Source organism: Mesoplodon mirus (assembly GCF_964341445.2).
Source record: "Mesoplodon mirus genome assembly, chromosome: 20".
NCBI lineage: Eukaryota > Metazoa > Chordata > Mammalia > Artiodactyla > Ziphiidae > Mesoplodon > Mesoplodon mirus.
In genome coordinates, this window is record NC_138996.1 from 7,053,018 (window position 1) to 7,076,132 (window position 23,115).

General features: G+C 42.4%; 1 protein-coding gene across 7 annotated transcripts in view; it reads right to left on the bottom strand.

Moving 5' to 3' along the window:
• Positions 1 to 23,115, bottom strand: part of PSD3 (pleckstrin and Sec7 domain containing 3) — a gene marked incomplete at its 3' end in the record, with an annotated part of 575,664 nt that overhangs the window by 412,507 nt on the left and 140,042 nt on the right. For 6 of the 7 annotated variants that reach the window (XM_082608415.1, XM_082608413.1, XM_082608414.1 and 3 more), the window contains exon 2: positions 20,590 to 20,698. The exons of the other annotated variant lie outside the window; for it this stretch is intronic. In XM_082608415.1, the coding sequence (XP_082464541.1) occupies positions 20,590 to 20,698 (109 nt within the window). The remainder of the gene's footprint in view (positions 1 to 20,589; positions 20,699 to 23,115) is intronic. 7 annotated transcript variants of the gene reach the window in all.

A 23,115-nucleotide genomic window follows, 5' to 3' on the forward strand; every position in this document is an offset into this window, starting at 1 on the left:
CCTAACCCCTCCGGTCACTTCAGTGACATACTTTAGATCCTCATATATTCCCTCGTATCTCCCCTTATCGTCTCCAAGACTATTATTAGTTTCTTAGAGTCTCACGCATCTATCCCTCCATTTACATTCTTATTACTATCTCTTCCTACAGTGGATACCATCTCTTCTCTAGCGTGCTTCAGGAATTAACTACTGGTCCTAAACAGCCTACCCACCTCAACACGAACTCACACCCTCCAACGCACTCTAGGCAACTTCACTAGGTTAATCTTCCTAACACACTTCTCCGGTGGCATTGTTGTTACTACTGTCTACTATATACCTTTCCTTCCCCCAAACAAAACAAAACAGAAATTTTAAATGGATCCCCAGTGCAACTAAATTAAAGCTGTAATTCTTTAACTCAGGAGTCAGCAGACTTTTTCTGTAAAGGACCAAAGAGTAAATATTTTAAGCTTCATGGGCCATAAAGTCGTGATGCAAACACTCAACTCTGCCACTGTAGAAAAAGCCGTCAGAGACGATGATAAATTAACCCATGGCTGTGTCCCAATAAAACGTCATCTACAAAGACAAGAGATGAGCACAGGGGCCCTAGTTTGCCAACTCCTGCTTAACCCCGTCACTCAAGACCCCTAGCAATCTGGCCACTAAGTACTCTCACCTTATTCCCATACTGCCATCTTGATGGCTCTGTATATTAGGTTTTTCTTTTCAAATATAACACATACCAATTAAATTAAGAATGTTATAAGAAAAGTACTAGTTGTACAAATTAAAATACTGAGAACAGAGTGGTTAAGCAGCTTCCAGCCAGGACTAGAAGCCAGGGAAAGAGCCACTACCCACTGCTGCCTCTCCATTGGTCAACTCCGTGTCCCCTTAAGGGGCAAAATCGCCTGTGGACCTTGCTTCAACCAGTTATTCCCTCCTCCCCAAACTCTGTCTTACCCATCTTTCATGTCCCCACTCAAATCCCCCTTCTCATTGAAGTCCTGCATGCTTGACCCAACTCACAGTGACCGTTCCCTCCTTTCTCCTCTTAAAACATGTGTTGCCTGTACTTTTCTTTGGGTCCTTATATATTCATGATTTCATAATGGCTTCCCAAACTACTTCTTATGTTACATTTTCTATAGACTAGACAAGTACCATAGTGATCAGAAGTTAAAAGATATTCATTAATTCTTTACTAGGATGATGATGTTAACTTACAGGGTAATCCATGGATATATGAACCTAAAATAATTTTCATCACACCCCATATTTATAAAGATTATATCAAGTGGTCTCTGTACAGTAAATATGTGAATTTAATGGGGAAAGAAACTAAAAGTTATGTAAATTAATCCCTTTGACCTTTCTGGTATGGGGTACATCTTGCAAAAACAATTATGACATATCAATAGATTCACTAATTCAAGTACTTAAAAGAGCTTATTTTATGGTAAACACCTCATTAATGTAGTTGATTTAGGGTAATAGTTGAATCTGTAGGACTAGGAAAATATAATCCTCAGAGAAGTGGTTCTTAACTTTTTTGGCATCATGGACCTCTTTGAGAAAGCTATGGATCCTCTCCCAATAAAAACATCCAGGTAGGGGCTTCCCTGATGGCACAGTGGTTTAGAATCTGCCTGCCAATGCAGGGGACACGGGTTCGATCACTGGCCCGGGAGGATCCCACATGCCGCGCAGCAACTAAGCCCGTGTGCCACAAGTACTGAAGACCGCATGCCTAGAGCCCGTGCTCCACATCAAGAGAAGCCACAGGAATGAGAAGCCTGCGCACCGCAACGAAGAGTAGCCCCCACTCGCCACAACTAGAGAAAGCCCGCACGCAGCACTAAGGACCCAACACAGCCAAAAGAAAAAAAAAATCCAGATAAATATTTATACAAACTTCACATTAAATGTCTGGGGGCTCACAGATGCTCTGAAGTTAAGAAACCCTCTCAGAGGGTCTCATGTTAAGCACTCACAGCCCTCACTCACCTAAGAAATTTTCCTTTTAATTCAAGATATTCACATAAATTTCAAGGCACCAAAAGGATCTGGCAGCAATTTTTTTATTTTTACATTTTTATAGAGCAAACTCACATCCAAATTAGAAGATGTCAAAGATCATAAACAGCGGAAATGGGGAAATTTATGGTCAAGAGCAAATGGGTGGGAGGGGAGAGGGGAAATATCAGCAATGACAGAGATTTCAATTTCACTTCACTGCCTGCAAGGAAAACTTGGTGGCCTGGACACACGTCCACACTGGAGGAGCATCAGCCCGGGCTCCTAGGGCAGCACACGTCACCATAAGACCTCGCACAGCAGAAGTGGCAATTTCACATCCTAAAACACTCACGCTAAGAAAATCAGCATGAGCAACTAATTATAAAATGTCCTTTAAAACTCAAATTCGGGGGACTTCCCTGGTGGCACAGTGGTTAAGAATCTGCCTGCCAGTGCAGGGGACACGGGTTCGATCCCTGATCCGGGAAGATCCCACATGCCACGGAACAACTAAGCCCGTGTGCCACAGGTACTGAGCCTGCACTCTAGGGCCCACGAGCCACAACTACTGAGCCTGCGCACCACAACTGCTGAGGCCCACACGCCTAGAGCCTGTGCTCAGCAACAAGAGCCTGTGCACCGCAACAAAGAGTAGCCCCCGCTCGCCGCAACTCAAGAAAGCCCACGCACAGCAACAAAGACCCAACACAGCCATATATAAATAAATTTTTTTAAATAAATAAAAGTCAAATTCGGAAATAAAAATGAGTTCCTGAAATAAATACCAGTGGAGTAACACACACACACACTGTGAATACAACAGCACATAAGTGACAAACACAATAATATTAATGATACATACAGAGCTGCTGAATTCTAATTCCCTTTCATTTAATCTTTTTATTTAGAACAAATCTGTTAAATGTATTGCTAAATAGGATTTAATTTTTATGTCTTTTGTGCTCAGCACATGACAATGAAAGCAAGATGTCACAAAAATCTAAATTTTAAGATTGAAGATAAAATGGTTAAAATCAAACTACCTGTAGAAGTAACCCACTCTGATAGGTAAATTTATGAATATGGAATTTCAAAAACAGCCAAATTCCAATCAAGGTAACCAGGTATAGTCTCAGTCACATTTAGTGAAAGAAAAACCTGTAAATAAATTTGAGCCTTTCAGAATGACTGGTTCAATAACAGAGGCAGACTCCAAGGTACAGTGGGGACCCCCCAAAGAAAGGGGTCATCAATCAAACTGATAGGGATTTTAAAAAGCTTCTCAGGACATACACTTCCAATGGCAACTTGCTGAACTGATTTAAGGCCTTCCACGATCACAACTTAACCCATTTCTCTACCTAAGCCAGTTTTCTGCCGTCCTCCACAACATCACTCTCATCTCCTCCTAGAACAGAACATCCTCCCTATTCTTTCCATATATTCCAATACTAGCTACCCTGCCAGGCACAGAACAAACGAGCATCCCTCCTAGAAGCCTCTGAGTGTGCCTTCATACCCTGCTGTGCTCTCCCTCTACTGTACCTAATATGATGACCACACACCCCTGACCTCCCAGGCTGCTCCTGATCTCAACAGTCTGTCTCCTGATAAGAACGTATGTCTATCTCCATGCAGGATCATTAGCATGGAATTAGTCATCTGTTCATGAGACTTATACCAATTATCTGGCAATCACACATCATCATCTATTTAATGGCTCCTAGTATGAATGTTATCTTGCCTATAAGTTCATTAGTTTCTCATAAGCAGTGATTAGCAGAATCGGGTACATAGCAAATACTCAGTAACTATCTGTAGAAATTAAGTAAATGTATTAAACAAGAAAAACTTATTTCCTGCCCCTCCTCTTCTCCCCCACTACACCTAGATATAAGAACCAAACCTATACAGATCTCAGTTCCCAAAAAATTCTGGGGAACCTCCCACCACACACACACACACACACACACACACACACACACACACTCTCTCTCTCTCTCTCTCTCTCTCTCTCTCTAATCATTTTTCTGGGGAACCTCCCACCACACACACACACACACACACACAAACACACACACTCTCTCTCTCTCTCTCTCTCTCTCTCTCTCTAATCATTTTTCTGGGGAACCTCCCACCACACACACACACACACACACACACTCTCTCTCTCTCTCTCTCTCTCTCTCTCTCTCTCTAATCATTTTTCCTTTAACCAGAAAATTAAAACAGGTTCTTAATCCTCTTTCTTTCATTCTATTCATTTTGACTAGGACTAACTCAGAGTTCCCCATGCAATTGTTCCAAGGACAGTTAAGGGGCCCAATTTAAGATATTTAACAATCTGTCATTGGAAGGGCGAGCTCTCTAAACTGCTTTTCCTGGTACAGCTGGATAGTGCACTAAGTGGTCCCTACTCATTTGCTAGACCCCCTTTTAACCAACAGAAACATTTTTTTAAAAAGTTTGCAATGTTCCTGGTGTACTGAAATAAAAGTTAAGATTTGGCCCTGTCCTCAATGATACCACTGTTTTTATCAGTGAAGTAAGGCTGACTGAATACTTCAATATATGAACAGCATAAGTACAACAAGGAACAGAAATTTTCAGGGAAGGCAGAGACAACGTAGCTATGGATGAAAGAGTGCTGGGTCTTGCTCACTGTTATTTTGCATCTTGCCAAGAAATCTTCTCTAATTCTACGATGTTGAATGCAAATAGAAATTTTAATTTATGTTTCAGGGTTTTATGTATTTTTTACTTCTGTCATCTTCCTCGCATTATAATTTCCCTCTGCTCGGATGTGGGAAGTGGGTTGTTGAAAGTTTCACTTCAAAGTAAAGGGGCAGCTGGGTGCTCTGATTACAGTGGGTAAAGAATTTAAATGCTTCAGTATTCTGAGACTCGGAGGACTGCCCATCTAGAGCCTGCTTTCCTCCTAATTTAATGGCCCTGTCATCAGCACCCTAATGCTGTCAAGTGAAAGGAGCAGGTACTAAATAATCCGGTGCCTCAGGCCACACCTGCTTTCCCTGCCAGAGGAAAAGTAACAAAGAGCTGTTGTGCTGATCAACATCCCTCAAGAAAGAATGAGCTGGATAAGACCTGGGAAATGATATTGACCAACAGTTTAATTTTTTTTTAAGCAGAGAAACTGTGCCTTCAAATGATGTCTGACATAGAAGCCCAATATGTAAAACAGATAAAAGAGGGGGAGCCTTTAGTTGACTGGAGTGGGGCATGGATTCATACCACCATCTCCTCATTCCCCAACCCTCAGGGAGACACAAAGACCTTGGTTTAAAGATTTTTTTAAAAAGTGGAGCTAGGAAAGTCAATTACTCAATATCATACTACCAATTAATGACAAAGTCAGAATTACAGCCCACTTTCATCTGAAGTTAGTAGGCTGGCAATTGGGGTACAGTGGCATCTCACTCTGGTTCTCTGTGATGCTGTAGGATGTGGTGGGAAGACTTGGGCTCCGAAGTCACACTCGAGTGGACATGCCAGTTCCACGACTTACTTGCTGTGTAACCTGACGTTAAATTATTTAAACCTTACTGGGGACCTAGCATCAGAGGACTCCTCTGAGGTCTAAAGAACAGCTAACATAAAAATTTCCTAGCAGAGTATCTGTTACATAGTAAGTGTGTGTGTATACACATATAAAACAAACAGATAACTCAGGATTGAACCAAAAAATTAATAAAAATATCCCACTCACTTTGTCAGCCATAATTTAACACAGGACAAACAAATGCAACAACTAAAAGACTATCAGTTAAGAAACAGCCAGTTTAGGACCTTCCACATTAGTCTTTCAATTATTACGATAGTAGTGACTTCTTCAGAAGTTTCTGCAAAATTTATGTATGAGAAAAAAAGAACACTCCAGGCTAGCTTTCATATATATATATATTTTTTTTTTCGTGGGTCTCTCACTGCCGTGGCCTCTCCCGTTGCGGAGCACAGGCTCCGGACGCGCAGGCTCAGCGGCCATGGCTCATATATTATTTGAATGCATCTTATATTCAAGCATTATAATTATCAGAGGCATACCAAAATGTCCATCTGAGAGTACGGGTGGTTAACATTTCTATTTCAACCACATGAATGTTTTTGCCATGAAAATTCCAAATCTTTAACTTCGTAACATCATAATGAGATTAAAGTATCACAGATTTAACGCATATTTGTACACCACTGGAATTTTTATAAACCTTCAGATTAGATTAAGCAGAAAGAACAAAAGTATATTAATTGACCTCCAAAACAAACATAAAAGAAATCTGTAGCAGGAAAAGGAAACAGCTCTTGACAATTTGAGAACCGCTACTAAAAAAGTATCGCAAACTCCGTCCACCAGAGGGAAGTGTTGTCTAACTATCAGCAGAACCTAAACAGAATTTTGTACAAAAAAAATTCCATTTGGCCAACCCAATAATTGCTTTCCAAGCTTTCAGGAAAAAACATATATATACTTATTGAAGGAAAACGCAGAAATCTGCCATTAGGTAAATCAGGTTAAAATGATATCATAAAATACAGTACACCTTTCAAAATCACTTGTGCCTGTGAACTTGTCATACCTTTAGATGTAGGACTGTCCTAAAAGGAACAAAGAATCATCATGTTGGGACTTCCCTGGTGGCGCAGTAGTTAGGAATCCGCCTGCCAATGCAGGGGACACGGGTTCGAGTCCTGGTCCGGGAAGATCCCACTTGCCACTGAGCAACTAAGCCTGTGCACCACGACTACTGAGGCTTCACTCTAGAGCCCGTGAGCCACAACTACTGAAGCCCACACGCCTAGAGCCCACGCTCCGCAACAAGAGAAGCCACTGCAATGAGAAGCCCGCACGCCACAACAAAGAGTAGCCCCCGCTCGCCGCAACTAGAGAAAGCCCACACGCAGCAACAAAGACCCAACACAGCCAAAAATAAATTAAAAAAATAATAAATCATCATATCCAGCTCCACCTGACCAAGGCCGCTGCAATCCTAAGCAGTCCCCCATCCTCACTCACAGCCTGATGCTAAAGCTCAAAGAAGGGGGTGAACAGTGGCAGCTGGGACCCTAATTTGATCACATTTTTTAAATCATTTCATGTTTCTCAAGGCACACTAGTCCTTGTATTAAATATCTACCCCTCTCTGCCCATAAAAACATGCTCACTTAGCAATAAATATATACAGAATTTTAGCTTGAGAGACCTAGTTACTGCCCTATCACAGTGACAAAAACCCAAAGTGGGCTGCCAATGGGGAAGGGGGGGCACAGGATATGCAGACTCCACTCCTAGAGATCAGCTCAGCAGCCATCTACCCTGAGTGATTTTGACAGTCATTATGATCATTTTGGATCATGCTGTTGATCTAAACAACTTTACACATATACACACACCCGTATCTGATACATACAGACAGAGATACCGAAACACACAAACATCTATTTCTCTATTTTACTGCATCCATCATCTCTTAATTGCCAGACACTTCAGCCTTTCTTTACTGGGCCCAATTAGTCCCTTCTTATTACAATCTCTTCCCTCTTACTTCCCAATATCTTCCTGTTCTGCTTTTCCTTCTATCTCCCTGGCTCATCATCCTGAATTCCACTTTTTTTTTTTTTTTTTTTGGCAGTATGTGGGCCTCTCACTGTTGTGGCCCCTCCCGTTGCGGAGCACAGGCTCCGGACGCGCAGGCTCAGTGGCCATGGCTCACGGGCCCAGCCGCTCCGCGGCATATGGGATCTTCCCGGACCGGGGCACGAACCCGTGTCCCCTGCATCGGCAGGCGGACTCTCAACCACTGCGCCACCAGGGAAGCCCCTGAATTCCTTTTAAGCACCCTTTAAATATTTACCTTCTTCAAGGTACCACTTGCAGTCTTTCCGTGGTGCACATGTTCCCTGGGCAATACATCCACTTCCAAAGTCTCTTCTCCTTGGAGGAGCCCCACACACCCCCTGCCCACCAGACATCCCCACGTGAAAGTGCCAGGGTCCCAAACCCAGCATAGTGGGCTGTCACCGTTCTCCTTACCACCCCAAACCTGCTCCTCCTTCCAGCCTGTACCCTGTTGGAAGGCACCACCGTCCACCCGGCTGCCCAAAGCAGAACCGCCCTCGGCGCCTCCCTCTTTCCTCCTTTCCACACCCAATCCGGTGCCGAGAGCAGCGCCTCCCTCTCTGCACTCTGCCTTCTTCCCTGCTGCCACTGCCTCAGCCCCGTCATCATCATGAGCCCCTTGCATCCCTGTACTGCTCTCTGTGGCAATCACACAGGTGGTCTGAGCCCACTGCCCACCTCCCCTGCCTTACACACAGAACTCTCAATTTTTAGCTGGGCACATAGCTAAAGATTACATTTTCTGCATTTTCCATGGAACCACACTATAAGCAATGAGCTGTAACTGAAAATGTTCTGTGGTAAGGATATTCTCCAAAATATCCTTAAAGTACAGATGGCACATGCCCCTTTGCCCTTCTGATTGCCCTCTTCCTCCTCTGTGCTCTCAGGAATTGGCTGGAACTCAACCAACCACATTAGAAGATGAGAAATGTTTAAAGGATGGCAGACCAAATAGCCCACAGGAGTGTGGCTCATTTGACACTGCAGAACCACCGCCCGAGTTCTCTATCATCTGGATTCCTTTCACGGAAGAGAAGACTAAACTTGTATTTTCTTTAAGCCACAGGGGTGTATGTGCGCGCGCATGTGAGCGTGTGTGTGCTGCGTGTGCGTGTGTGCGTGTGTGTGCATGTGTGTGCGTGTGTGTGTGTACATGCGTGTGTGCACGCACCCACCTTCCTAACAAGGCACACTGCTTCCAATCTCACCTCTCCATATCTGCAATCCAATCTCCACACTGCTTTCAGACTGATTCCCTAAATCCCAAATATAAAGAATCAATCCATTATTTTAAAAAATCCAATGAAACACATACTCCTTAGCAGGGCACATAACACTGTGCACAGCCTGGCCCTTGCCTGGCCCGAGCCTTCTCCCTCACACCCACCCTCTACCCCCACTGACATCAGCTGCTCTGAACAATCCATGGTTTTCACAGCACCACAGCTTTACATACACTTCTTCCACTGTCTGAAACATCTGTCTTGCCAGCACCCATTCCACCTGAGTCTCAAAAACTCTGCTCAGGGCTTCCCTGGTGGCGCAGTGGTTGAGAGTCCGCCTGCCGATGCAGGGGACACGAGTTCGTGCCCTGGTCCGGGAAGATCCCACATGCCGTGGAGCCGCTGGGCCCATGAGCCATGGCTGCTGAGCCTGTGCGTCCGGAGCCTGTGTTCCACAACGGGAGAGGCCACGACGGTGAGAGGCCCGCATACCGCAAAAAAAATAAACAAATAAAATTAAAAATAAACAAATAACTGTCACTATTTATATTACTCACTTTCTGTAAGTTATTTTTTGTTCATACGCATGTTCTCTACTTCATACTTTCCTCCTTTATTATAATGGTTCCCTCTTTTATCTTTTAAACAAACCTACTATAGTTTCAGAATATTCTACTATCTCTGGCTCTGTGGGTCTTGATTTCCCTGCTTGCTGTGTATGCTGACCTTCCCTCCCATGGAAGCTCCTTCCTTTTTGCAGTTTATACCACTTTATTGTGAGCTCGTCCATTTTAAGGTCACTGATCTATTCATTAATATGAGGGTCATCTATGTCCTGGGCTGTGAAAGGGCCCCTCTGGGCGGTTTTGCATGTACTTCAGCAGTAACTTGTGGGGTTTCACCAGCCCAGCATGTTTGTGTCAATTTCCAGATGTCACGAGACGATACACTTGGACACCTACCCCATCTGGGCTGCAAGGCCCCCTGGGGCTTCAATTCCACACGAGTGACTCTGCCCATCAGAGCTCTGGAAAACCAGTTCACCAACCGCCAACCCCCCACCTCTTCCCTGGCCTCCACCTGACTTGAAAGCATCTAAACTACATGCCCTTGGACAATTTCTTCAATACTGTTGAAGCTTATTTCCTACCTACTTATCTCAAACTTTAAAAATCAGTAGAGAAGGTAGGAGTGAGAGTCTGTAAGCTTCTGAGAGCTAATATGGGAAGTCAGTTCCCTTTCTCAGGATACCACGGGCCCTTCGCTCCCTCACTCGCTTCCACAAGTCACGTGTCCTCCCCACAAGCCAAGGAACAGTCTCACTCTTCTTCAAAGCCTTTCTCAAGCATTTCTTCCCTCTGGATTTTCCCCCAAAAGACATACCAACCTCAGCCATCTGATACTGCCTTAGGAACACTTCAAAGAATGTACTTTCCCAAAATGAAGCCTCCTCTTGTTAGAGCGGACTCCATCTGACGAGCTGAGAGAAGTCAGCAGCCTCAGCGCAACAGCCAGGAGAGAAAACGAGGGGCAAGGGGTAAGTCTGGGAGGTGTTGCTTCACAGGTGGCCCCAGGTGGGCTCCTGTGGCACCTCTTTTTTACCTCTTTGTAGTTCAATGCAGCTCCACAAATATTCCAACAGCTGATCAGAATGGAAAAGGGGAACCTCTGGTGACTCGCCTCCCCGCTCCTCATTAAGTCACAGAACAAATGATGCCACACTAGCTCAAAGCTTCTCAGCAATTACCAACTACAGACTTGCCCTTGAAGACCTCCTGAAAGCTGCAACAGCTCCCAGAAAGTAGCAGGGAATAGAGAAAAGCAAGGTCACCTCTTTCAGTACACTGATGAACAGATCACAGAATCCAGACTTTAATTCCCAGTCAAGGGACTCTTTCTTCTGTTCTCATGTTCTCCCATACCCCATCCAACACCCCCAAACTCTGTCACAGATTCAAAACCCCTGCAATAAGCAACACTTTGCAAACTATCTTGAATTGTCTTCCCTAGAAACTCCCACCCACAGCCCATGTTAAGTCCCCACTGAGTGGCAAAGCCTAAGCCTCCTGTCCCTAGAGCAGCAGCACTTTCCTTGGGCCTAACTGGGGCCATGAGTCAACTGACCTCCACTGATTTGCCTGCATTACTAAGAAGCTACCACCTGAATATTACTTGGGATGCATTCAAAACGCAATGTCAGCATTTCTGTTTCTCCAGAAGGCTATTTCTGGAGCACTTAGTCAGTTTCAGTCACTTATTTAATCCACTTGGAAAAACAAAAAACAAGTGGGAAGAGGTATGCCTATCAATCAAATTCAAATAAAAACACTGTCCTATTCTCTCTACTACCTTTCCTTATGGTCTTCTGAGTTTGGGCAGTGTTTTGACAATAGATGAATGGTCAATATAATGAAACTTCAAGAGTATTTTTGAAATGATAAAAACGTGCCATCATTTCTTTGTGAAGATTAGAAAAAATAAGTACTTTCCCAAAGTCAATATACACTTGCATCCTACACCCCTCCTACGATAAGCAACAACTTCTGCTCCCCCTTCCAATTTCCAGATCAACCCATCTTGATTTATCTCTCTAAAATGGTACCTGGAGAAATACGGTTACCCCAGGCTCGATCATTAGAAAAACAAGAACAGTGGAGTCAAGATGGCGGAGTAGGAACACACAGAGTTCGCATCTCCTCACAAAAAGAGCACCAACTAGGCACTGGTGGGGGACCTTGGACCCCTAAAAGGATGGGAGAAATCCCCACTCGACCAGGTAGGACATGGGAAGGAAGGGGGGGGAGAAAAGTGGAGGTGGGACGAGACTGGCACCCCTGGGGGGAGGGGTTGGGGGAGGGGAGAGGTTCCCACGCTCGGAGGCACCCACTCACAGCAAGAGGATCAGCAGGGAAGGAGAGGGACCTTCACGGAATCAGGGGACTGGAGGGTAATGCGGCCAGCATCTCCCCCAGCCCCTTGGGCCCCCATGAGCCTGCTGGGGTCCCGGGCCTGAACTCCTGCCCCCACCAAGGCCTCTCCCGGTGGCACAGGTCCTGGGCCTGAACTCCTCCTCCCCACCAAGGCCTCTTCCAGCTGCACGAGTCCTGGGCCTGAGCCCCCAACACAAGGCCTCTTCCAGCCGCATGAGTTCCAGACCTGAGTGGCCCTGGCCAAAGGCTCTTCCGACTGCACGGGTCCCAGGTCTGAGGCCCGCCCCTAACAAAGCCTCCTCTGGCCGCGTGGGTCCAGGTGGGCCAAACGCCACCCCCCTCCAAGGCCTCCTCCAGCCCCTGTGGGTGTGCCTGTGAATACCTGTGCCCCAGCTGGCCTGCATGGGCATGTGTGCTCCAGGCCAGCTCCAGGAACGGATGCTGGTGAGAGGAACACACACAGATGTAGGGCTGACATAGTGAGTCCACAGACCTACCTGGAGATCTTGGAGGGCCCACTGGGGAGGTGGGGGTTGGCTGTTGCTCACAATCGGGAGAAGGACACTGATAGAGGAGGCACCGTGGAATATTTATTTTTTTACTTTTTTTTTATCTCTTTTTTTTTCTTTATTTTCTTCTTTTTTTTGCTTTTGCTGTTGTGGTTCTGTTTTGTTGTTTCATTTTTATTATTTTTTCTAATGTATTTTTAATTTTTCTAATTCTATTTTTTATTCTTTGTTATTGTTCTGCTCTTTTCTGTTTGTTGCTTTTTTTTTTTTTTTTTTTTTGCTGCACTGTATAGCTTACAGGGTCTTGTTTCTCAGGCCAGGGGTCTGGCCTGAGCTCCTGTGGTGGGAGCACCAAGTCTAAGCCAGTGGACTAACAGAACTTCAGGTCCCAGGGAATATTAATCAGTGTGAGGTCTCCCAGAGATCCTCATCTCGGCACCAATACCCAGCTCCACACAACTGCCAGCAAACTCCAGTACTGGACACCTCAAGCCAAACAACCAGCAAGACAGGAAAACAGCCCCACCAATCAAAAGAAAAATAAGATGACAAAAAAATATGTTACAGCCAAAGAAGGAAGGTAAAAACCTACAAGACCAAATAAATGAAGAGGAAATAGGCAACCTACCTGAAAAAGATTTCACAGTAATGATAGTAAAGATGATCCAAAATCTCAGAAATAGAATGGAGGCACAGATCAAGAAGATACAAGAAATGTTTAACAAGGACCTAGAAGAACTAAAGAACAAACAGTGATGAACAACACAATAACTACAATGAAAAATATACTGGACGGAATCAATAGCAGAATAACTGAGGGAGAACGAATAAGTGAGCTGGAAGATAGAATGGTGGAAATAACTGCTGAGGAGCAGAATAAAGAAAAAAGAATGAAAAGAAATGAGGACATTCTCACAGACATCTGGCACCACATTAAACACACCAACATTCGAATTATAGGCGTCCCAGAAGAAGAAGAGAAAGAGAAAGGGTCTGAAAACATATTTGATGAGATTATAGTCAAAAACTTCCCTAACACGGGAAACAGTCACCCAAGTCGAGGACGTGCAGAGAGTCCCATACATGATACGCCCTAGGGGAAACACGGCGAGACACATATTAATCAAACTAACAAAAATTAAATTCAAAGAAAAAATATTAAAAGCTTCAAGGGAAAAACAAAAAATAACATATAAAGGAATCCCCATAAGGTTATCAGCTGATTTTTCAGTAGAAACTCTGCAGGCTAGAAGGCATTGGCAGGATATACCTAAAGTGATGAAAGAGAAGAACCTACAGCCAAGATTACTCTACCGAGCAAGGATCTCATTCAGACTTGACAGAGAAATCCAAAGCTTTACACACAAGGAAAAGCTTAGAGAATTCAGCACCACCAAACCAGCTTTACAACAAATGCTAAAGGAACTTCTCTAGGCAGGAAACACAAGAAAAGACAAAGACCTACAAAAACAAATGCAAAACAATAAAGAAAATGGTAATAGTAACACAGATATCGACAATTACATTAAATGTAAATGGATTAAATGCTCCAATCAAAAGATACAGATTGGCTGAATGAATACAAAAACAAGACCTGTATATATGCTGTCTACAAGAAACCCACTTCAGACCTAGAGACACATACACAGACTGAAACTGAGAAGACACAGAAAGATATTCCATGCAAATGGAAATCAAGAGAAAGCTGGAGTACCAATACTCATATCAGATAAAATATACTTTAAAATAAAGATTGTTACAAGAGACAAGGAAGAACACTGCATAATGATCAAGGGATCAATCCAAGAAGAAGACATAATAATTATAAATATTTATGCACCCAACAGAGGACTGCCTCAATACATAAGGCTTAAAAGGGAAAACTGACAGTAACACAATAATAGTGGGGGACTTTTAACCCCCCACTTACACCAATGAATAGATCATCCAGACAGAAACTCAACAAGGAAACACAAGCTTTAAATGACACAACAGACCAGAAAGACTTAATTGATATTTATTTACAGGACATTCCATCCAAAAGCAGCAGAGTACACTTTCTTCTCAAGTGCATACAGAATATTCTCCAGGATAGATCACATCTTGGGTCACAAATCAAGCCTTGGTAAATTTAAGAAAACTAAAATCATATCAAGCATCTTTTCCGACCACAAAGCTATGAGATTAGAAATCAATTACAGGGACTTCCCTGGTGACACAGTGGCTAAGAATCCACCTGCCAATGCAGGGGTCATGGGTTTGATCCTTGATCCAGGAAGATCCCACTTACCACGGAGTAATTAAGCCTGTGTGCCACAGCTACTGAGCCTATGCTCTAGAGCCGGCGAGCCACAACTACTGAGCCCACGTGCCACAACTACTGAAGCCCACGTGCCTAGACCTCTGCTCCACAATAAGAGAAGGCACTGAAATGAGACACCCGTGCAGACTAGCTCGCAACAAAGAGTAGCCCCCACTCGCTTTATCAAGAGAAAGCCCACAGGCAGCAATGAAGACCCAGCACAACAATCAATCAATCAATCAATGAATAAATAAATGAATAAATAACTTTTTTAAAAAGAAATTAATTACAGGGAAAAACTGTAAAAAATACAAACACATGGAGTCTAAACAAATGCTACTAATGAGGAGATCACTGAAGAAATCAAAGAGAAATAAAACAACACACAGAAACAAATGACAACGACAACATGATGACCCAAAAACTATGGGATGCAGCAAAAGCAGTTCTAAGAGGGAAGTTTATAGCAATTCAATCTCACCTCAAGAAACAAGAAGAGGGCTTCCCTGGTGGCGCAGTGGTTGAGAGTCCGCCTGCCAATGCAGGGGACACGGGTTCGTGCCCCGGTCCGGGAGGATCCCACATGCCGCAGAGCGGCTGGGCCCGTGAGCCATGGCTGCTGAGCCTGTGCGTCCGGAGCCCGTGCTCCGCAACAGGAGAGGCCACAACGGTGCGAGGCCCGCGTACCACAAAAAAAAAAAAAAAAAAGAAACAAGAAGAATCTCAAATAAACAATCTAACCTAACACCCAAAGCAACTAGGGAAAGAAGTACAAAGAAAACCCAAAATTAGTAGAAGGAAAGAAATCATAAAGATCAGAGCAGAAATAAATGAAATAGAAAGGAAGAAAACAATACCAAAGATCAAAAAAACTAAACTGGTTCTTTGAGAAGATACACAAAACTGATAAACCTTTATCCAGACTCATCAAGTAAAAAAGGAGGACTCAAATCCATAAAATTAGTAATGAAAAATGACAAACTACAAATGACACCACAGAAATACAAAGGATCATAAGAGACTACTACAAACAACTATATGCTAATAAAATGGACAATCTGGAAGAAATGAACAAATTCTTTAACAGGTACAACTTCTAAGACTGAACCAGGAAGAAATAGAAAATATAAACAGACCAATCACAAGTAATGAAATTGAAACTGTAACTTAAAATCTTCCAAGAAACAAAAGTCCAGGACCAGGTGGCTTCACAGGTGAATTCTATCAAACATTTAGAGAAGCGCTAACACTGATCCTTCTCAAATTCTTCCCAAAATGTGCAGAGGGAGGAACACTCCTACACTTGTTCTACGAGACCACCATCACCCTGCTACCAAAACCAGACAAAGATATCACAAAAAACGAAAATTACAAACCAGTATCACTGATAAACATAGACGCCAAAATCCTCAAAAAATTACTAGCAAACAGAATCCAACAATACATTAAAGGATCATACACCATGGTCAAGTGGGATTTATCCTAGGAATGCAAGGATTGCAAGGATTCTTCAGTATAAGCAAATCAATCAATGTGATACATCATATTAACAAATTAAAGGAAAAAAACCACATGATCATCTCAACAGATGCAGAAAAAAGCTTTTAGACAAAATTCAACACCCATTTAAAATAAAAACTCTCCAGGAAGTGGGCACAGAGGGAACCTACTTCAACATAATAAAGGCCATATACGACAAACCTATAGCAAACATCATTCTCAATGGTGAAAAACTGAAAGCATTTCCTCTAAGATCAGGAACAAGACAAGGATGTCCACTCTTGCCACTATTATTTAACATAGTTTTGGAAGTCCTAGCCACAGCAATCAGAGAAGAAAAAGAAATAAAAGGAATACAATTTGGAAAAGAAAAAGTAAAACTCTCAGTTTGCAGATGACATGATACTATACAGAGAAAATCCTAAAGATGCCACCAAAAAACTACCAGAGCTAATCAATTTGGTAAAGTTGAAGGATACAAAATTAATGCACAAAAATCTCTTGCAGTCCTATACACTAACAACAAAAAATCAGTAAGGAAACAATCCCATTTACCATGGCAACAAAAAGAATAAAATACCTAGGAATAAACCTACCTAGGGAGACAAAAGACCTGTATGCAGAAAACTATAAGACACTGATGAAAGAAATTAAAGGTGATACAAACAGATGGAGAGATATACCATGCTCTTGGATTGGAAGAATCAATATTGTGAAGATGACTATACTACCCAAAGCAATCTATAGATTCACTGCAATCCCTATCAAATTACCAATGGCATTTTTCATAGAATTAGAACAAAAAATTTTACAATTTGTGTGGAAACACAAAAGACTCCAAATAGCTAAGCAATCTTGAGAAAGAAAAACAGAGTTAGAGGAATCAGGCTCCCTGACTTCAGACTATACTACAAAGCTACAGTAAGCAAGACAGTACTGGCACAAAAAAACAGAAAGATAGATCAATGGAACAGGATAGAAAGCCCAGAGATAAACCCATGCACATATGGTTAACTAATCTATGTCAAAGGAGGCAAGAATATACAATGGAGAAAAGACAGCCTCTTCAATAAGTGGTGCTGGGAAAGCTGGACAGCTACATGTAAAAGAATGAAATTAGAAGACTACCTAACACCATACACAAAAATAAACTCAAAATGGATTAAAGACCTAAATGTAAGACCAGATACTATAAAACTCTTCAAGAAAAACATAGGCACAACACTCTTTGACATAAATCACAGCAGGATCTTTTTTGACCCACCTCCTACAGTAATGAAAATAAAAACAAAAATAAACAAATGGGACCTAATTAAACTTAAAAGCTTTTGTACAGCAAAGAAAACCATAAACTAGATGAAAACACAACCCTCAGAATGGGAGAAAATATTTGCAAACAAAGCAACTGACAAGGGATTAATCTCCAAAATATACCAACAGCTCATGCAGCTCAATATCAAAAAAACAAACAACCCAATAAAAAAATGGGCAGAAGACCTAAAGAGACATTTCTCAAAGAATACATACAGATGGCCAAGAGGCACATGAAAAGATGCTCAACATTGCTAATTATTAGCAATTATTATTAGCAATTTTTAGAGAAATGCAGATCAAAACTACAATGAGGTATCACCTCACACTGGTCAGAATGACCATCATCAAAAAATCTACAAAGAGGGGCTTCCCTGGTGGAGCAGTGGTTGAGAGTCCGCCTGCCAATGCAGGGGACACAGGTTTGTGCCCCAATCTGGGAAGATCCCACATGCCACGGAGTGGCTGGGCCCGTGAGCCATGGCCGCTGAGCCTGCGCGTCCAGAGCCTGTGCTCCGCAACGGGAGAGGCCACAACAGTGAGAGGCCCACGTACCACAAAAAAAAAAAAAAAACTACAAAGAATAAATGCTGGAGGGGGTGTGCAGAAAGGAAACCCTCTTGCACTGTTGGTGGGAATGTAAATTGATACAGCCACTGTGGAGAACAGTATGGAGGTTCCTTAAAAAACTACAAATAGAATTACCATATGACCAAGCAATCCCACTATTGGGCATATACCCTAAGAAAACCATAATTCAGAAAGACACATGTACCCCAATGTTCATTGCAGCACTATTTACAATAGCCAGGACATGGAAGCAACCTAAATGTCCATCAACAGAGGAATGTATAAAGAAGATGTGGTACATATATACAATGGAATATTACTCAGTCATAAAAAGGAATGAAACTGAGTCATTTGCAGAGACGTGGATGGACCCAGAGACTGTCATACACAGTGAAGTAAGTCAAAGAGAAAAACAATTATTGTATATTAACACATATATGTGGAATCTAGAAAAATGGTACAGATGAACCTATCTGCAGAGCAGGAATAGAGACACAGACATAGCAAAGAAATGTGTGGACACAGGCCGGGGGGTGCCGGCAGGCGGGGCAGGAAGTGGAGGTGGGATGAATTGGGAGATTAGGATTGACATGTATACACTAGCATGTGTAAAACAGATAGCTAGTGGGAACCTGCTGTATAGCGCAGGGAGCTCCACTTAGTGCTCTGTGGTGACCTAAATGGGTGGGATTGGGGGGTGTTGAGGGAGGTCCAAGAGGGAGGGGATATATATATACACATAGAGCTGATTCACTTCGTTTTACAGCAGAAACTAACACAACACTGTAAAGCAACTATACCCCAATAAAAAAATAAAAAGTAGATTAAAAAAAAAAACAGTACCTGGTACTTCATCTCCACGTACCTAAATTAAAATGCACACTCTTCACCCTCCATGATTCTGCTCCTTTCTAAATGGTTATCTTTCTAAACCTATCTCTCACAGATATGCTTTGCAAACCAACCTGGGCAGTTTCCTCCATGTTATCCAAAAAATTTGTATTTTCTGCCATCACACCCTTGCTCATACCCTTCCCTCAGTCTGAAATGCCCTCCCCAGAACTCAATTAATCAGAATACTAGTCATTCTTTAAGAACAGTGCAACTTTCACCTCCTCCATGAAGCCATCACCAGCACAACTGAAAGTGATCATTCCCTCTCTCTGACCAAAGAATTAGTCCCCAGGTGGCAAGGACTGTCTTCTACTTCTTTGTACCATGACAGTGCCCAGCACAGGTGACTAGCACACAACAAGTGTTCATTAAATAGATTTAATAAATGCATGCACACTTACACACCTGCGGAATAACATCACACTAGAAATAAATAACACCAACCATTTTTACCAAGGCAAATAAGGAACAGGAGGTTTAAAATGTCATTCTGATTCTCCTCAGGTACACTTGGAAAACTACAAAACCTATGAGTAAGGTAGACCCAAACTCACCCACCAATAAGTCAAAGGACTATGTAGATATTTGATAGTATCTCTATATAGTGAAGTAAAAATCATGTTTTATCAAAGTTAAAAACAGCTTAATTAGCACAAAATCACAAAGTTAAGGCTATGCCAAGGAGGAGTTTTACACAGTCTTGGGGTGATGACAGTCAGTACTCCCTGAGACAAAGTGAATAAATGATTAAGTGCCCCAAACCTCAAGCCTAGAATGTTAGGTATTTATGCTACATAATAAAACCAGAATGATTTTTTAAAAATAATTTAGCTGTTTTATACTTCATTAAGAGTCCCCAACTACTGAAATATCTAATAAGTATTCATTATTAAGGTAAAAGGAATTATTGAAATACACTGCATTCTTGCTAGCCCCAGGTATTAGGGAGCCCATTATATAATCCCATCTAACACATAAATCAAAATGAATAGTTAGCATTTGACTTCTTCAACTGAACAACAGCTACCAATACATTAGGTCAGATTCCTTATCTACCCAAAACAGAAATCAGTGTCAGACAGTGATGGAGTTGAGGAGAGTCAGGATTGTATTTTTTCTAAATGTCAGCTTCAAAGGTCAGGAATATGATGATGATAGTGATCAAACACTTCCATAGCATTTATTACATGCCAAGTATGGTTTTGAGATCCTTACATACGTCAATCTACCTAATCCTCAAAAGATTTCTGAGACATATATCACTATAATCCCATTTTACAGATGAGAAAACTGAGGCAAAAATAGCTTAGACAACTTACTCAAGGTCACGCATCTCATAAGTTACAAGGCCAGAAATGATGCTCAAGAAGCCTAGCTAAAGAGCCAAGGCTCTTAACCACATTCAGTACCCTTCTCTGCCTGACTCCCAAGACTCCTATGGCCTTTATCTCCTTCTGACTGAGTACCTTTTCTCCATCTGCACCGCTGCCTTCCTACCTCTGTGAAACCTGTTTGCTTTAATTATTCACTAATAATTCTACATCTTCCTAAGGTGTAGAACTCAGAAATACAGGATGTGATTCTAGTAGCCTGTTTTAGGTAATTTCAAGTCACTTCTTGATTTGAAGAATTCTCAGCTTCTGAGATTTGAAATTTCAATAGGACTTCCTATCTGTTACCTGAAAGAGGAAGGTAGGGAAACACTTACTAGTATCTGGAGTTTTCTCTTCAGATCTGCCAAATAAAAATTCATATTTGGCCTTGGCAACACTCTGGGAATGTGCTGATGCACTGTTAACCCAAACAAATGTCTCTGCCTGCAAAATTAGAGCAAAACAAAGACATCATTAAAAGTATATCATAAAAAATACATCATAAAGCAAATCAACCAACAAGAGAATGGTTATGACATGTCTACTTGATAGAATGTTATACAGCCATTAAAAATGAAACATAAAAATCATAACATAACATAAATGAGAATACAAGATGATCACAGCAAGATTACAACTATATAGAAAGATAAACATATAAACATCTATAGGGGAACAAGAAAAATATGAAAAGTTTGGCTTGATTGGAGGGCAGAATTATGGTAGAATTTCTAAAAATTAAGTACATGTTACTTTTTGCAATAAGAAAACTGTATTTTATTTTTAGACACATCATTTTCCAAATGATTATCATTACCCACAGCCCATACCAGGAATACTTCTGTGCATGAGTTCTGCTAAAGTATGTCAAAAAAAAAAGTAGCCTTTCCCCAAAAGAGACCACATTTTTATTTAATCAGGAACACCATTTAGCCAAACAGGAGTACCAGGTGTTTATACTTATTAACCTAAATTCAAGCATCTGTCCCAGTGTCCTTTGGGACACTTATTTGAAAGAAAAACTACAAAGGTCACTGAAGTGGTTCACAACATGATTCTCAATTCGTATCACCCTTTTCCTGGCTGCTTTAGGCAACTGCTAAAAATCAGGATTGCCTCCTTTCTCTGGCCTAGGATTAATTAAAAATAAGTAACAAGGCAGAAATGTCAAAACACAGAGAAATTTGACCGAGTCCAATCAGGGAGTCATTATTCTGCCTCTTCACTCCAAACTCAAAAATTAGAACCAGGATCCAGATATTACCATACTGGTTTCTACCGTCTAATCATGAGACATCTTTCTCATGTCTGAGCAGCAACTGAACATTCACTTTAGGAGAGAGGAGCATGAAGGGTTCTATGAGCAACCAGGCAGCTACTTCAAGGAGGGAAATTTTATGACGTCTGCTTTACCCTTTGGAGCAGAAATGACTGACAGCAGTGAGGAGGCGCACGGCTGGGTTGAGTACCTCCATCACCCTCTGCAGACAGGTTCAACGGGCAGGCCTCTCTTTGTTCTTGAATAACAATATCAAAGACCTTCTTGAACAAGTTCAAGATAGCAATTTCTTAAAATAGCTCTACAATCACTTAATGTTCACAATGTGTAAAATTATTCTTTCTGTTAAAGGTGCACACACCTCTCGGAGTTGCATGTTTCATAATCACAGGCTGTTAATTATCCTTTTCCCTGATGGAGAGGCAATATTCACTTTGTTGATGTGTTTAGGGAGCCTCAGGCTGATAAAGGAGGAACCTGGTGCCCTCATTTAGGTAGGGGTGGTTAGGAAAGGCTCTCTAAGGAACCAATACCTGCAGAGATGAGAAGGACGGGAGCTGAGGAAGGGCAGGAACATGCAGCTGAGCAGAGGGAGGGTCACACACAATGGCCTCAAAGTATGAAAGGACCAGGCTACCCAAATAACGGAGGGACAGCCAACATGGCCACAGAATAGTGGGTACACGGGCAAGTTTAGAGGCGGACCAGAGAAACAGCACAGCACGAACAAACACTGGAAAGGAGGCAGGGGCCAAAAACACAGGCTGCAGGTCAGGGAAAGGCTTGATGGGAAGCCACTGGATGGTTCTAAACGTACGGTGGTCACTAATGTTTTTAGAAGATCATTCACTTACACTTTAAAAAAAATCAGACGGTTGTTATACGGGAAACTGATTGGAGTAAGTCAAGAGGAAGGAGAGACACCAGTCAGAAGTGCCAATGAGAATGCATGAAAGTTTCGAGTAGGATGACGGCAACGGAAACAGACAGAAGTAGATAAATGTGAAATATACCTGTAGGGAGACTCTATACAAATTTTCTGACAAACTGAGTTTAAGGAATAAGGGGAAGGAAGAACTCAAGCATAACTGTAATGGATAACACTTACTAACCACTTAACTCCAGGCCAGGCTGTTCCAGTGCAATACCTGGCCTGTCTCATGTAATACTCAGAACAGTCCTATGAGGTGGGCACTGCTGCCGTCCCAGTCTCACAGGCAGAGAAAGGGAGGCTTGTTGCTTGTCCAAGGTGACACAGCTAGTAAACCGTGGGCCCCAGATTCAGACCCTGAATCCAGAACCCCTGGCCCAGAGAACGATCCCAGGAATCTGGTTTGAGCAGCTGGGTGGTGTGTTGAGATGGGGGAGACTAGAGAAGAAACACTGTCAACAGATTGCATTTGGACCTGAGGTGACTTCAGAAAAACAACAGAGAAGATTTTAAAGGAAAACTCCATTACTTGGGAAAAGAATCTGAAAAAGAATGGATATATGGGGAATTAATTCCCCGGCAGTCATTAGGACTCTGCGCTCTCACTGCTGAGGGCTGGGGTTCAATCCCTGGTCGGGGAACTAAGATCCT